At 37.5% G+C, this 17,343-nt stretch overlaps 1 protein-coding gene and 1 non-coding gene across 2 annotated transcripts; one reads left to right on the forward strand and one right to left on the reverse strand.

Moving 5' to 3' along the window:
- Window positions 1-1,779: 1,779 nt before the first annotated feature.
- LOC136221387 (small nucleolar RNA R71) lies at window positions 1,780-1,886 on the forward strand. Its single transcript, XR_010685152.1, has one exon. It is a non-coding gene; the product is annotated as a small nucleolar RNA R71 (small nucleolar RNA).
- A 3,354-nt stretch (window positions 1,887-5,240) lies between these two features.
- LOC136217724 (endoglucanase 17) lies at window positions 5,241-7,708 on the reverse strand. Its single transcript, XM_066004365.1, has 8 exons — window positions 7,349-7,708; window positions 7,072-7,278; window positions 6,789-6,989; window positions 6,614-6,706; window positions 6,381-6,542; window positions 6,191-6,302; window positions 5,950-6,113; window positions 5,241-5,878 (listed from the first exon to the last, which is right to left on the reverse strand). The coding sequence occupies exons 1-8, from the start codon at window positions 7,598-7,600 to the stop codon at window positions 5,546-5,548; spliced, it is 1,524 nt and encodes a 507-aa protein (XP_065860437.1). The 5' UTR covers window positions 7,601-7,708; the 3' UTR covers window positions 5,241-5,545.
- Window positions 7,709-17,343: the final 9,635 nt, after the last annotated feature.

The raw sequence follows: 17,343 nt of genomic DNA on the forward strand, positions 1-17,343 counted from the left end.
TAATTCAACAACAGGTGGACTTACAATGGATGGTGGAATTGGGGCTTCATTCCGGTGTAGAACTTCTGGTTTTAGACTAACTTCACCATCTTCTTCAATGTCTTCACTTTCATTAGGAACATTTTCTTGTGTGCTGATTTCAAATACCTCTTTCACACAGTTGTCAACCACATCTACTTTCATACACACATTTTCATCCATGGGATATTTTAGAGCTTTGTTTATATGAAATTCCACAGTATCCTCACCAATCCTCAAGATCAATTTCCCTTCAGAGACATCAATTAATGCTCTTCCAGTGTTCATAAATGGTCTACCCAAAATTAGTGGACAATTAGCATCAAAAGAAAAATCCAGAATCACAAAATCTGCAGGAAAAATAAACTTGTCCACTTTCACAAGTACATCTTCAACTATGCCATAAGGTTTCTTAATTGACTGGTCCGCTAGTTGAAGAACCATAGAAGTTGGTTTAACATCTTCCAAACCAAGTTTCTTAAAAATGGAAAGGGGCATCAGGTTGATACTTGCCCCTAGATCACATAAGCATCTAGGGAATTCTATATTCCCTAATTTGCACGGGATAGTGAAACTCCCAGGATCTTTAAGTTTTATTGGCATAGCACTTGTGATAATGGAACTACAATCTTCCGTTAGGGAGATAGTAGATACATCTTCCCAATTACGCTTCTTTGAAATCAAGTCTTTTAAAAACTTGGTGTAATTTGGAATTTGTGTGATAGCCTCAATAAAAGATAAATTAATATTCAAATTTTTCAATTTATCAAGAAAAGTTATAAATTGCTTATCCATATTCTTCTTGTTGAGCCTTTGAGGAAAAGGTGGATGAGGTTGATGAATTGATGGTGGTGATGATATAACATTTTCAGCCCCTTTTTCAGTAGTTACTTTGGGAATTTCAGAATTCCCTATATCTTCACTAGAACTTGGTGACTGAATTTCTATTTTCTCATTTGAATCATCCGACAAGATATCATTTGAATTATTGTGAAATGTATATTGATTACCGGATCTTAATGTAACAGCTTTCAAGTCCCTTGGATTTCCTTGAGTTTTGTTGGGAGATTTCCTTGGTTTCGAGATGGAATTGCATTGGCTAGTTGCCCAAGTTGGACCTCCAGATTATGAATAGATGATGAATGGTTCTTTGCAATTTGATCAAACTTGGATTCAAGGCTTTTAGTGATCTCATCTTGGGAATTCATTTTTTTATTAATTCCCTCCAAGAATTTATCCATCTTCATTTCAAGTAATCCGAACCGATCTTGTGGTTATTGGATATTTTGCCCACGATTTGGATTATTTGACCATGAGGAATTTTGATTAGGCCTCCAACCAGAACTATAATTATTAGGATATGGATTTCCCCGTGCTTGTCCTTGGACATAATTAACTTGCTCCTCTGTACTTGGTTGTCCCAAGGGACATTCAAGTTCATAATGTCCACTTTGTCCACACATTGTACAAGTTGGCTGATTACCCATACTCATTTTCTCAATCTTATTGGTTAATGCTGAAATTTGTGCCTGCAAAACAGTCATTGGGTCAGTAGTAATAATTCCTTTCATAGGTTGAGAAGATGATTCCTTTGCTCTCTCACTTGGCCACATGCAATTGTTAGTAGCCATTTCTTCCAATAAATCATAGGCATCAGTAGTAGTTTTCCTCATAAGTGATCCTCCGGATGCTGAATCAATAGTGGTTCTGGTGGCAGGATTAACTCCATTGTAGAAAGTCTGCATAAGTAACTCTCTTGGAAGGTTATGATGGGGGAAACTCCGCTGCAAATCCTTAAAACGTTCCCATACTTCATATAATGATTCAGAATCAAATTGTGTAAATGTAGTAATTTCCTTTATCAACTTGGCTGTTTTTGCCAAAGGAAAATACTTGGATAAAAATGATTGTGCCAATTGATCCCAAGTTGTAATGGATCCTGGTGGTAATGAATTTAACCAAGCTTTGGCTTTATCCTTTAAAGTAAATGGAAAAAGCCAAAGCTTAATTGCTTCGGTAGGAACATTATTAATTTTAAATGTATCACATATCTCCAAAAAATTTGCTAAATGAGAGTTTGGATTTTCATTTGGCAAACCATAAAATTGGATACAATTTTGCATCATTTGAAGTAAAGCTGGTTTTATTTCAAATTGATTTGCATTAACCGTCGGACGAACCACTCCTTGTTGCGCCCCATTCACTGCTGGAATGGCATAATCCATAAGTCTTTGCTCGGGTAGATTTGCCATCTTGTCTTTCAATTTTTTTTGTTTTTCGTTTTTGTTTACAAAATTTTTCAATCTCTGGGATAAATGTTTCAAGCTTTTCCTTGGAACTTCTTGTCCTAGGCATGTACTTGAATTAAAAAAAATCTGCAAAATTGAAAAGAAAAAAAAATATCAGTAAATAATAAAAAAAATGACTGTAATCCAAAAGTTAGACTAAGTAAAATAATGGCAATAAACAGAATTGCTCACCGGCAACGGCGCCAAAAACTTGTTAAGGAATTTCTGCAAGTGCACAGTTTTCTTGTAGTAATAAAAGATGTTGATCCCTCGAGGAACAAAGTTATTACTCACTATCACTTAATCTGTTTCTTTTGTTTACAGAAATCAAATATAAGAATGTTGTTAATTATCTAATTAAAACTAATCTAATTACTTGAATCTAAAGATCAAACTTAAATATGCATTTGAATAACAAGTCAGAGACAGATGATAAAAACTTAATGAATTGCTTAATTATACTTATTCAATCTAACGATTATAAGTTAAGTTGTATATAATTCTAATCTACTCTCTCGACATAAATTAGAGTGCTTAGTAATATAAAACGATGATATTAATTCTCAGTTCTCACTTGTTGAATCAACTAATCAATTATAAACATTATTAATTCAATAATCAACATACGACAACTATCTTTTTTATCCTGATCTCTCTAGGGATAAAAGATAATCAATTCTTCATAAATTTCGTTAAGGAATTGTCTCTCGATCATATTCCTAACTATAAAGAATAATTAAGATCTTAACTGAACCATGTATTATGAAAAGAATATTGTAAGTTAGATTAAACTAAGTCAATTGAACAAACTAAAGTGGATAGCAATTATCATCCTTAAAAGTAAAAACATATAGAATGTAATTGTAAATACAAGAAGTAAAGAAGAAGGAGAATAGTGAAGGATGATCTCTCTATCCTTTTTACATTAATGTCTTCTTTCTTCTTGATCTCTAACTTCTCTTCAAAATGCTTTAAACATGCAATTGACCTTCAAGTCTCTTTTTCTTTCTGATCTCTTGTGTTCTTCTTCAAGTAATTTTTCCTCCTTTAAACATCCAGCAATTATGTTCTTTTAAATGTAAAGACACCCCTTGAAACACCACTCTAGATAGACATGTCTTTTGGATGGAAGAATGTGACTTTTGACAAAGAGACATAACTTTACAGCAATTCTGGAAAATTCCGCGGGCGCGTTATTTTCCGCGAGCGCGTTCTGGAAATTCCTGCAATCCAAGCCTCTTTAATCCAATGAGCGTGCTTTTTTCCGCGGGCGCGTTTCAGCTGATTTTCATCTCAAAATGTGAATGTTCATGCATCTATTTGACAATTTTCCTACACAAAACATAACACTAAAACAAGGATAAAACACTAACAAATCACATAATAAACACTCAAATTATCAAAATGAAATACTAAACTTTGAATAAATTATGAACATATAAAGTTCATATCAATATGGCGGTCTCCTGCCTCCTAATAATATGTAGCTAAGGCCCACACATTTTCAATACTTCTTAGTTTTTTAAACCTTTTCAACGGACGGTCGCTATTTAGACTGACTCTGATACGCATAGACTATCTGTGGATACCGGCGGCGGCGGTTACCCAACGGTATTCAGACGGAAGAGACGAAGCAGCGGCGGCGAGGCTGCGTTTTCTCTGATATCGCGACATTTTTTTATTTTTTATTTTATTTATTTTACATTTTAAATAGTTATTAGAAAGAAAGGTTTAAATTTTTATTTAGTTTCTAATTTATTTAAAATTTTATCATTTGGCTTCTGATATGTTATTCGATCACATTTGACATCTACACAATTTTAATTGATAAAATTTCACCAAATTTAAATTAAACTGGACAAAACTGTTACTAATAATAGGTGGTGATATTTTGACACGTCACACAACTTAATATTTATTATAACTTTTTTGTACATGGAAATAATTAATTAGATTGTAAAAAGGTAAAAAAAAAAAAACAAATGCTTAAACTAAAATTTGTTGTGTAAAAATAATTAGAGTTTGGCAATGTTTGGTAAAGAGCGTTTTGGGATAAAAAGAGCGATTTTGACCAATTTTAGAGGTTTGACCACCGAAACCGCTGATTGGAGTATTTGGTGGAGAGAGTTTTGAGAGAGAGTTTTGGGATGAAAACGCTAATTTAGAAAAAGCTCATTTTAGGAGCTTTTTCAATTAGCGTTTTGCAATATTAAAATTAATGGACTTCTTTAACCCTAATAGATAGACTTTCTCTTCTCCTGCGCCAAAATTAATGCCCTTATTCGTCTTTTTGCACAAACCGCTATTATCAATCAGCTAATTTTTACCAAACATGTCTACACAAACAGATAGTCAAATCAGCTAATGTAATCAGCTAACAGCTAATGTAATCAGCTAACAGCTAATTCCCAAACAGGGCCTTTGATATTACTTTTGTTTGGTCTGTTTTATAAAAGTTCCTTAGTTAAGAAGAAGCTGCACTGCACCATGTTGTGGGAATTATAGCCTGTTTGTTTGTAAAATGAAACCCCATCCAGTTACTGACACCCCCCTGACATTACTGTAACAGCTTCTTCAGCTTTTTTGACTACAAACCACATACCTAAACAGAATCACGTGTCACTCATTCACTCTATCCAAAATATCTCTCTCCTATTTCAACGGTCAATTACTCCTTCCCCCCAAATCAACGGTAAAAAATATTTAATTTATAGCATTCCATACAGTTAATTTTGTCTCTCTACCCCTATTTTTGTAGGTTAGTCGTTACCTGCAACTTCAGTGGTCCAATTTCTAATTTCCTTCTCTTAACATTCAGACCAAAACTTTTTTAGGGATAAATTTACAACTTATTAGGAAAAGTGAGCTACATATTAAAAAATAAATAAAGTTTAGAACGATAGGGACATTTTGCAAGTCCCAAAATGGACTTAATAAGAAAAAACTACTTGTAGCCATAGCATTTTACATAAATAAACACCGGTCCTAGTACGACACTTGCAGTAATATATTGCATACATAGGTTAACAATAAAATATAACCCTAAAAATAAAAAGAAAAAAGCCCTATCTAATCTTTTGACCAATGTGGTTAACTGGTTCGGGGCTCGAGCCTTAGGTCTCGGCCTACCACATACATTACAATACATAGGGAAACTTAATAAAAACGAACCCACTAATTAAAAATTAAAATAGATAATAATAATTCCAACCCCTAATCTAAAATGTTGGAGCCATGGTTCAGAGCTGGCCAAACGAGTGAGCTAGATAGGCTAAAGCTCCGACTAATGGTGCGTTAATATAAGTGGCTGGCTCGGATTGCTCATAGTCTGATCTTTGATCCGGGAACCTATCATTCTTGTCTGGTCCACCAATGACTGCACCCACTAGAATGTTTGGATTAGGTGAATTTGAGTTCATAACACTGAACCCCGATGAGCATTGGATCTTGCCCGGATGAACTGCGATCGACGGCAGAGATGAGCCCCTGTGGTGTATTCTTTGTGGGTATCGTGGACCGTATCCCACCATATACGACATTTTTAATGGATTGTCTCCTAGAAGATAGTCCACCTGAATTTTCACACCAAACTTCAGATTTCACAAACATTCTGAAAAATTAGGGGAAAAAATTCTGATTATACCTGTTTCTTGGCGATATTTCGGAGGCGATTCGGGGTGACTACGTTTCCGCCGCAGTTAACAACCCTCCGGGCAGAGATTAAGTACTTGGCATATGTTAAGAGCAGGAATGAAGTTGATGTCACATATTGCATGTTGCTATCATTCATCTTGAACAAAAGACCACCTATAAAAAATAGATCGGTAAATTACATTTACGGTACCTAAACTTAACCAAATCCAGAAGGGGGAAATGTGGGGTACCTGGAGTGTATTCAGCTGAAGAGAAAGGGGCCCCTGGGATGAGTGAGCAGATAAAATTATCTGCATGGTCTTTGTATTCATGTAAAGATTGTACCTTTTGAACAAGAAATGCCTGAAATTCAAGGACTAAATTGATTAATTTTTGACAGAAGAACTAAAAAAAGTAAAGAAAAAAAGTAAAAAAACAAACCTTGGAGAGAAGAATTCTAGCCCCAACATGCTTGTTATCCCAGCCAAAAGTGTTGTCAAACTGAGCAGCACCAAGGCTCTGCCCATTAGTGTGAATGTAGTTAAGATAAGTTGGGTTTCTAGTAGCCTTATGAAGCCAAGCAGCACCCCATAGTAACTCATCCTGCAAATTTTCAACACAACGGTCAGAAATTTAAACTTTTTTCCAACTGTTTCAAATTATTTACACTTCACCTGAAATCCAGAGTAGTCACAGTAAAATGGGCAAACAAATTTCTTCAACCCATTGGTATATGGTGCTCTGTACTTGTCAGCAAATTGAAACACCTGCATAGAGTAAACAGATTATAAACAAACCCCCAATTTTTTTTCCCCCAATTTTTTATGATGAGAAATGATATTTGTTTACCCTGATGGCCCTTCTGGCCAAAACTTTGGAGTAATTTGGGTCAGTTTTTTTGAACACCAAAGAAGCAGCAGCAAGAGCAGCAGCAGTTTCCGCAGCAACTTCAGTGCCAGGATTGTTCCTGTCTATTTTGAGAACGGTTCTTGGGGTATCCATATCTTCTGGCCTTTCCCAACAAGCATGATCCTTGTTAGCATCACCAACCTGAAAACGAGCGAAACCCCAGTTGAAATATGCAGAAAGTAGGCGAAATTAGGGGAAATTGAGAAGAATGTAGGAAACAAACCTGAACATAAATGGTGTCTGGATGTTGAGTAGCTTTAAGAAGATAATCAGTAGCCCAACGAATGGCTTCTTTAGAGTTCTGTAACTCGCCTTTCATTAACCCACCAAACTCAATCACACTCCATGAAAGCATAGTGGTCGTGAAAGCCATAGGGAAACCAAACTTCACATTGTCCCCAGCATCGTAGTACCCTCCTACTAAATCCACCTGCATTATCATTTCCACATCAAAATCAACAAACCCAAGTCAAAATAAAGATAAAAGGTTGAAACTTTACATGCATAGCAGAGCCATCTGAGAGACCAGAGTCTCTCCGCCATTTGATCCTCTGGTTAGGAGGAAGTTTCCCAGACCTCTGGCCCTCGAAGAAGAGGATGGATTTGGTAAGGGCGTCTCTGTAATTGTGAGAAGCAAGGTGAGGATGGTGGTGCTTGCGAAATGGGTTTCTGTGGCTATGGGGAGCAAAGGCATGGGAATGGGAGAGGAAGGAAGAAGAGAGGAGAAGGACAAGTGTGAAGATGGAAGCCATGTTTGAGTTGAGTGTGGCCAATGAGGAACTGCAAAGTCAGCCGCAGTGAGAAATTTGAGCCTCTCTTTCTTTGTATTTATAAAGCAAAAGCTGCAACCCAGGGCTCTTTCTCTCTGTTAATTAAACACTAAAATAATAGTAATCTCCTTTCAACATTTTCTTAATCCATGTAGTTAGAATGGGACGTTTGCTGTTAATAATAATACAAATTAAGAATCAAACAGCTTGTATATAAAAATGGTGCCTTTTTCAGTTTGACTCTTTCTATATGTCTGTTACATTATTTGTGATTACTGAATAGTTATTAGCTGGACTGTGAAACTCACTGTTCATTCCAATCTTGAGGAGGATGAACGGTGAATTTGGCTATATAACTTTACTTAGGCCAAGCTTATCGGTACAATTCTGTCTTTTAACTCTTTTTACGCGTTTGGTTCACAAGGGGTAAGGGAAAAGGAATCAAGAAAGGGAAAGTAAAGGAAAGGAAATGAATAACCATTAATTCTCCTGTATGTTTGGATATGTTTAGAAAAGGGAATTGGGTAAAGGGAATCCAATTCCCTAGATGGCATGGGATAATGACTTAACCTAAAGTGGGTAAAGAGAATAAGGTTTTTTTTGTAAACAAACAATAACAAAGAGAATGAAACACTCTCATTCTCATTCACATTCCTAAAGACCTCAAACCAAACGCCCCCTAAACTCTTGTTTTTATTTTTTTTCCTGAAGTAAAGTAAACTCGAAGTGAACTCAACCGAATACTATTTTTTTTTTTGGTAGGAACGGGAAAAAAAACAAAGAAAACCAAAGAAACCTAACCCGAGACTAGCCTAGGGAAGCTAACCCCCACCACATCGTCCAGAAAGAGAGAAGAAAGGAAAATAGGAGGAGCAGAGAAGGTTGTGACCCCCAACATCTTCTCGTGACCCTCCGCTGCAAGACGATCCGCCACCCGATTTTGTTCTCTGAAAATATAGCTGAAGTTAATAGAATCAAAGAAAGAAGATATCCTTCCAATACTTCTGACTAAATTTTGGCTATTTAAACAAAAAGCGCTATCATCAGAGATCATTTTGATAGCTTCAAGGTTGTCGGCTTCCACCAGCAACTTCTTTAAGCCCAGGCTCTTAGCAAGCCTAAGACCAGAGAGGGTCCCCCAAAGCTCTGCAGAAAAGGACGACCCTATACCTAAGTTCTGAGCGAACCCAAACACCCAAACACCACTATCATCTCTCAGCACTCCTCCAGTAGCAATATTACCGTCCTTAAGACAAGAACCGTCGGTATTTAATTTCACCACCCCTTCCTTAGGCCTACACCATCCAACAAGATAAATCGCCTTCTTCTGGACAAACCTAGCCGGAGAAACCTCCTTGAAGCTATCAACAATAGAAAAAAAAAATTAGAGAAGAAGTCAAGCAAATTAGGAATAATCACAGCTTTCCACCAAATATCTCAGCATTCCTCCAGTTCCAAATCTGATGACAGATAACTGCAAAGAAAATATCACCATGTTCCAGATCGGCCAACAGCTTACCATTAACACCATCAGCAAACCAATCAAGGTCAGAATGGGACAAGAAATCAGAAAGCAACTGGTTAGAAAAACTTTCCTCCACACCTCTTTACTTATAGTACAATCTCTAAGAGCATGGCAAATGGTTTCTTCATGTCCTCTGCATCTACTACAAGCCCCAGACTCCACCAGATGACGTCTTTTTCTATCACTATTAGTAAGCAGTCTATTCTTGACAGCAAGCCATAAGAAACTCCTAATACGGTAAGGAACTTTCATAGCCCAAATCTTCTTCCAAACTTCCGAGTGCGGACTCTCCAAATTTTGAGTGAGGGCTTCATAGGCATCCTAAACTGAAATGATAAAATTAGATTTTAAAAATAACGATAATAAAAATAAATAAATTTATAATAATAATAATAACTCTAATAATAAATTATAATTATAATAAATAATAATAAATTATTGAACTGAAATTACTGATATTGAAATTAAGTAACACACAACATGGTTTTATTCTTAGGTGTTGTTTAATAAAACTGAAAATTAAGTATTAAAAAATAAGTATTGAATTTTAAGTGCTGAAAATATTAAATGATATAATTATTATAAAAATATTAGTTGATAATGTTTAACTTTAAGTTAAATGATTTTTAACTTAATTTACTAATTTAAATGGTGGATAAATAATTGTTATCAAACGCAGTGCTTAACATTTTAATTTAAATGACTAAATGTAAACAAGCACCTTTAAATCTTATTATAATTAAACTAATTTCACTTTTGAGATTAAATTTAGAGAGGGAGAGATAAAAGTCTTGTGAAACTAATTTCACTTTTAATTATTATACTTATTTATTTTTATGTTTTTTACTCGAAAAATAGTATTCACCAAATTTTTTATTTCATCATATTAGTTCAATTATAATATTTATTTTAATTATTTTTAAATCATTTTTTAAATATGATTTATATTTAATTTTATTTAATGTATATATAAAAATTGTTATTAAAAATAATCCACAACTCTGTTTCATTCTCTCGTTTGAACCAAACAGTCACAAAGTGGACTAGGAGTATATCATTCTCTTTCGGATACAAAACAAACAAACATGAGAATTAATTATCATTTCATTAAGTTGGCGTTATTTTCGAAATATCTCAATTTCAACCTTCATACTCTAGTGGATTAAAAAATATTAAAATATAAATGTGGGGCATACTAAAGAAGTTAATTCTCAAAGGGTATTGATAACTTGATACATGAACTTGGTCACGTGTCTCAATCGTGATGATGATCTAACATCATACTCGAGTCTACAAAACAATATGTAGGTCAGACGGGGCAGGAGTCCAGAAAACCCATTCTGATACCTAAGTCAGTTTCTGAGTTAGGACCGAATGAAAGACAATGAACTAGTTTTGAGATGGTAGTTAACGTACCAAACCTTGTGCCTATACATGTGTATTTATAATGTTTGATTAGGTTTAAGGTTGTCCTTTTCTTTAGGAATCCTTACGGAGTTAGGATCCATGATCCCTTAAGGAGTTTGAGCCCTGTGAAGAATCCTTTGTCTCGTAGGATTCTAGAAGATCCTTTGAGGTGTTGAGTTTGTCGATCGTGATGGGCCGCCGTCTAGTGGGCATGTGCCGCATCGATCATTTCTGACCTATTTGAAGTGAGGTTGGGGCTGTCTTTGACGTTTTTGGTCCTTTATCACACTTTGGGTTTGGGCCGCAATGAGAGTAGTGATGATGTCATGCACATGATATTATTTAGCTCGATATCAAATGTCCCCCACCACTTAGTTAATAAGGCATTCTTTCAGGATTCTGTAGTAAATCTTTTTATGGAAGGTGTATTTTGTTATTTGGCTCCAAATCTTTGTTCTTTCAGAATCCTCATAGGGCCTTTTCCTGTTTGTGTTGATGTGTCAGCTGGAGGATGACTCTAGGATCTTGTGTTTTGGTGGCTCTTTAATGATTAGTGCTTAATCCTACGCTAGAGACGCTTCAGTTGTCTTTTGGAGTCTTTTATCTTTCCTTTTCTTTCCTTTATCTCCCTTCTTTTTCATCATTTCGCTTTATCATACCATTCCCTTTCTCCTAAGTCTTTCAAGCTTCCTGCTTTCTTCCTTACTCTCGAATTCTGGTTGGGATTGGCTGCTCTTAGTGATGCTTCACTCTTTGCTTTCATTTTTTTGGGATGTAACTCATGATTGTTCTGAGATCTGAGCGTTTTGTTATGACTCTTGAAGTTCTGTGTGTAGGAATCAATCATGAGCACTCTGTGGCAAGAATTTCTATCTCACCAGTTGGCTGCCAAAAAAACATGCTAAAGAGGAGATTGAGGCTGCCGCTCGCTTAGTTGAAGCGGAGGTAAATGCCTGTCTTGTGTGTATAAGGGTTTCCCAGGCTATTCCTTCCTCCCCCTCTTCGACCATCTCTGGTAGAGCTTTGAGGGGCGGTATAAGCAACTCCTCAGGTAATTGTAGCTTCTTTTCATGCTCCGTTCTACACTGTTGTTGCTACTTGCGTCTCGTGATGTCACTTTTATGCTTTGTGTAGCCACATCGTCAGTTTCTGGGGCTCCTGGTCTAAATTCCATACCTTTGGCAGTCGTTCCCATTTCTTGTGGTGGTCCTCTTGAATCGGCATCTACCGTTTCACTGAATAAGAATGAGTTTAGGAAGCTTCGGTGCTATGCATAACCAACTCTCCTCATGTTAGTGTCATTATCGACTTCTGAGTAGAAAAGCATTTTTGGGCTATCTCCTCCGATGTATAAAAGCCTCCATTCTGTAACATAGAGAAAATGGAGTTTACTTTGTGGTCGTTCGGGGAGTAGTACGATAAGCCCAAAGAACCTGTGGTAACTCGTCTACCCCATTTGTGCTCCTAATCTCTAGCCTCTTTTGCAAGCCAAGTACTAAGGTTCGGTTCGTAACTTCCGTCATACCATTGGCCTTAGTGTATGACACACAAGTGAATCGAAGATTGATTTGTAGCTTGGAAGAGCAGGTCTTAAAGGCTGTGGAGTTGAATTGGGTGCCGTTGTATATTATGATAATGTGAGGGATACCATATCTCGTAAGAATGCGCATGTCTACAAAATTGATCAATGCGGAAGTGGTAATGGAGTACAGGGGCTCAACCTCGACCCACTTGGTGAAATGGTCAACCATGACTAGCAAGTATTGTTTTTGCTTTTTGACCTTCGAGAAGGCTTCGACGATGTCGATTACCTTTATGATTGACGCAGAGGGTCTTAATACAAGTGCAAATTTTTGACATGTGTTGCACTTTTGAACATACTCTATGGCATATCGAATTAGCAAACGCTAGTAGAATCCATGCACCTGGATTGGCCGAGCTAATGCCTCTCCTCCTTCGTGGGCTCCACAATCTCCTTCAAGAAGCTCCTGAAATACGTGTTTTTACTCTTCGAACCTGATACATTTCCGTCAGGGATGAGAAAAAGATCTTCGATATAAATTATCTCTGATGACTTTATATCTTCCTGCCATTATCAGCACCTTTATTCTTTCTTTTTTTTCCTCGACCAACTCTCCCGTAGTAAGGTATTGCCAGATTAGAAAAAACCATTCATTCGACTTATCGATAAATAAAATTTCCCTAGCCTCTGTGCATGGTTTAGTTTTGAGCTCCACTAAACAAGGACACATTCTGGGCCCATCCTTAGAGGTTGCCATTTTGTTTAGAGAATCAGCTTTGTCATTTTTCTCTCCAGGTATTAGTTGGAGCTCCAGCTTTCTTTCATCCTTTTTGGCCTCATCTAGCAGCTCTTTTAGTGTGAGCGAGTTAGTTGGGGAAGATTTGCATAGGGGAAGATCCATATGCCGTGTCAATCTGTCATACGCCGTGTGGGTGAGATGTTGAAGATCTTGGAAGTTTTGAGCAAATTCACACGGTGTGTGGCTTTCTTCACACATCGTGTGACACGTTTCAAAGGACCATCAAGTGAAGTCCCTATCCCATATCGAGCAGCCTAAATTCGATCCACATGGCATGTTAGACAAACCACACACTGTGTGGGATTCCTTCGCCGCCAAAGAGACAAGTGTGCCACCAGCCTGCTTCAACCTATTTACTGTTTTGCCATCCGTGGGATTCCTTCGTTGCCAAAGAGACAAGTGTGCCACCAGCCTACTTCAACCTATTTACTATTTTACCATCCATTATTTATGGTATTGCCATTGAGTCCTAATTACTAATCTGCCTAGTTTTCTTCCCTGCCATATTACCCTATTATGTAAATAGTGTTTGGAAGCCTGGTAAGCACTCTTAGGTCTTTTTCTTAGGCTCCTAGTTTTGTAAGGATAAACAACTTTCTATAAATCAAACTTAAAATTTTGTTGGAAGCAAGGTTTCTAACATTTTATTTGGGATTAACTCCTACTAGGTTAGCTAGTGAAGAAATCTCTTTGTTGATTTATGATTAAAATCAACTCTATCGTCACAAATCCGTATCACTAGGTTCAGTGACGGAGGAAAAAGCACAGGGTGCCAGCACCCCTAGTGTTAGAAAACCACCCATTTACAAGAGTGCTTTTATCTCTTTCCACCTTTTCATCTTGATATGGAAATTTTATGTATTTCTTTTATATATTCCAAATCAAAACGGAGTCGCTTTGGCTTGGGTAAGAAAAAAAATTAAACCTAGCACATATTAGTTTAGTTTATTTTTTACACTCTTGATCTTGATCACTATTTGGGCATGCCATTTGCACATTAGCGGTCTTCGAAGGAAACTTATGGTTATGTCTTGGATCGGTTCCATGCTAAATGCCTTAATTTTGTTGGTCATTTAACCCTTGTTAAATCAGTGATGTCTACTGTCTTGAATTTTTCTATGAAAACTGTTTTGCTTCCTTGAAGTATCTACAGTCGTTTGGATAAACTTAATAGGGGGTTCCAAAAAATCCACTTGGTCAACTAGGGATGTAAATGGGGTGGGGATTCCCCGTCCCCATCATTGACCCACCCAGATGAGGATAGAGAATCCCCGATAAGGATACTAATGGGATGGGGTGTTGAAACACCTTTCCACATGATTTTGATTTGACAAAATTATTTATGTGAATGATAAAAATATTCCAACACATTAAATTTAAATGCTTTGATTTATTCATACTAATGTGTTTGTTCAATGTTGAGTTAATTGATTAATAAGCTAATTAGCTAAATGGACCCAAGGCCCATAAAAGAGAGTCAAAGCCTCACGGCCCAAGTAGACTCAAAACGCCGTCGTACTGAGTAAGACATAAGCCCAGCAACTAGAAGGATCGAGAAGCCTTCTACCTATAGCTTCAAGATGAAGCTGCTGAGTTGAACGACAAGAAGTACAAGTCAGCGGCAGAACAGAATAAACTTGGAGACAAAGTATTTCTACTTTGGGTAAAGCTTAGAAGGCGCAGGAAGCTATCTGGAAGACTTTGCCATAAATGTGGGAACATTCTGTTTCATCTGACGAAAAGCAGCTGAGTACTGGCGAAGACAGAAGATACAAGAATATGATTGGCCGAGGACGATGAGCACGTACTGAGTGAAAGTGACAGGAAGCCGTTTTACTCCAATGGTTATTTCGAAATTCGAAATCACCGGTGCCTCAAGTGTCACTATAAATAGGCCACTCAAACGCTTCATTCGATGCAAATCTTTAATCAAGTCGAAACGCTGACCAAATTGATACTTGAAGTTCTGTGAGAAAAGCAAAGCAAATCTTACACCAATTCCAATCTTGTGTAAAAGTCTAGAGTGATCTTATTCATCTAAAGTGTCTTAGCAATTGTTGTTTAGGACAAACACTTATCATTTCTAGAAGTATAGAAAGGATAAGTTGAGTACTCGGTTATAGTACTCAGCGGTAGTGATAGGAGTGAGTAGAGGAATAGAGGAAGGTACTCTTATATACTCAGCTTCTGTTGTAAAAGGTTTCATGCTCTACCTTTAAAGAGCTCAGTAGAGGATTCAAAAAGCTCGGAACGAGTTCCGGGGACTAGACGTAGGCGGAGAGGCCGAACCAGGATATGTCTGCTGAGTAACATATTTCTAACCCTTAAACTCCTTTATATATTGCTTGCTATAAAACTGACTAAGTAACGAACTCACACTGAGTTAAGTGCATTGAGAAGCTGAGTTCAGGAATAGACTCAAGTGCTATCTCCTGACTCAAGAAAAGAAATAGACTTAGTCACCAGTTGACTAAGCTTGTGTCTTAAACTACTCAGCACTGCTGTGTAAACCTTTTCTTAAAGAAAAGAAGTCAGCTTTAACGGACAAATTTTTTGAATAGTTCCTATCCCCCCCCTTGGGAACTAATCTTGTCACGTTACACGGGACCAACAAGTGGTATCAGAGCTTAAAAGCTCACTGAGCAAGATATAACTATCTTGAGCTGATCCCCACAATGGCTGAGAACAGCACTCGTTTCCTCCCAGGAAATCAGACAACTCAGATTCTTCCTGAGGGACTGTTCATTACTCGGCCTCCTCTGTTCTTCGGGTTTAACTACACCTTTTGGAAGAACAGAATGAAAAACTTCATTCAGGCAACAAATATGAGTGCATGGCTTTCTATAGTCCAAGGCCCATTTGTTCTTGTTGAAACTGTTGACGGCCAAACGGTTGTTAAAGGTGAGACTAAGTGGACATAAGATGACCTCAAGAAGCTACAAAATCATGCTTCAGCTATAAACATGCTTCACTGTGCGTTAGATGCTGCAGAGTACAACAAAATTTCAGGTTGTGAGTCAGCACAGGAAATCTGGAAGAAACTGGAGGTCACCTATGAAGGAACCAACAAAGTTAAGGAGTCCAAGGTGAACCAGCACATGAGGTTGTACGAGCTGTTTGAAATGAATGATGATGAAGGAATCTCTGAAATGAACTCAAGATTCACAAACATAATCAACAAGCTCAAAAGACTTGGCAAGATCTTTACTGAGGAAGAGCAAGTCAAGAAGATACTGAGGAGTCTTCCCAAAAGCTGGCAAGCCAAGAAAACTGCTGTTGAGGAAGCTCAAGATGACCACCTACAAGTATGATGAACTCATTGGATCTCTGCTGACCCATGAGATCTCAATGAAGAACTTTGAGGTGAAGGAGAAATCTGAGGACAAGAAGCAAAAGTCTCTTGTCATGAAAGCTAACTCCACTGATGGGAGCTCAATAGACGATGAAGAAATGGCCATGTTCACTAGAAAAATGAAAAGGCTGTTCAGAAAGAATGATAAATATTCTAAGAAGCCTTACAAGAAGTTTGACAAGTACAAAGCTGAGTCCAGCGACAACAAGTACAAGAAGGACAACTCAAAGCCCATCACATGCTTTGAATATCATCAAACTAGCCATATCAAATCAAGTTGTCCTACCTTGAGGAAGGAAAAGAAGAATAGCAAGAAGGCAATGGTGGCAACCTGGAGTGACAGTGATGAGTCATCATCATCAGAAGCTGATGCCATTGAGTCAGCAAAGATTTGCTTCATGGCTGATGAGCTTGCTGAGCCTTGTGTTTCTGAGCATGCTGACCCCTCCATTGCATCTGACGATGAGGCACACTCAAATGAGGTAATATCACTACCCCTGCTCAGAAATGAAATGATAAATGCCCTGAGTGACCTCTACACACTTATCAAAAAGTGTAACAAGAAGGTTAGAGCACTCAGCAGGCGATGTGACGAGATTGAAGAGGTCAAACTCAGTTACCTTCGATATCTTCTCCAAGACAACTCAACTTTGCATAGCAACATAGAAACTATGCACAAGTTTGTCTCTGAGGTCCAATCAGACTCTAAGAAACTGAGAAAGGACATCACATCTATTCAGAACCAATTCAAGGTTCCGAATAAAAGAAATATTCCTCTAAACACTTAGTACCGAAGTACTAGTCAGCAGAGATGGAATCCTCAGCGGAATGTCCAGTGTGACTTTTGTGGGAAGAAAGGACACACCACAAAGGTGTGCTGGCATGCTCAGCATTGGGGTGCTGACCAGTTAGTGAGATATCCCCAACGGAAGGTCAGCTGTGACTTCTGTGGGAAAAATGGGCACACTATCCAAGTGTGTCGTCATAAGATTAAATATGATGTTTCACCTGCTGAGCCTAACAAACAAGGACCCAAAAAGACTTGGGTACCTAAAGTTAACTAGCTATATTGCAGGTAAGCCTGAGGTGTGCTGAGAAGTCAAAGATGTGGTACATTGAC

The sequence above is a fragment of the Euphorbia lathyris genome, chromosome 2 (assembly GCF_963576675.1).
Source record: "Euphorbia lathyris chromosome 2, ddEupLath1.1, whole genome shotgun sequence".
Lineage (NCBI taxonomy): Eukaryota > Viridiplantae > Streptophyta > Magnoliopsida > Malpighiales > Euphorbiaceae > Euphorbia > Euphorbia lathyris.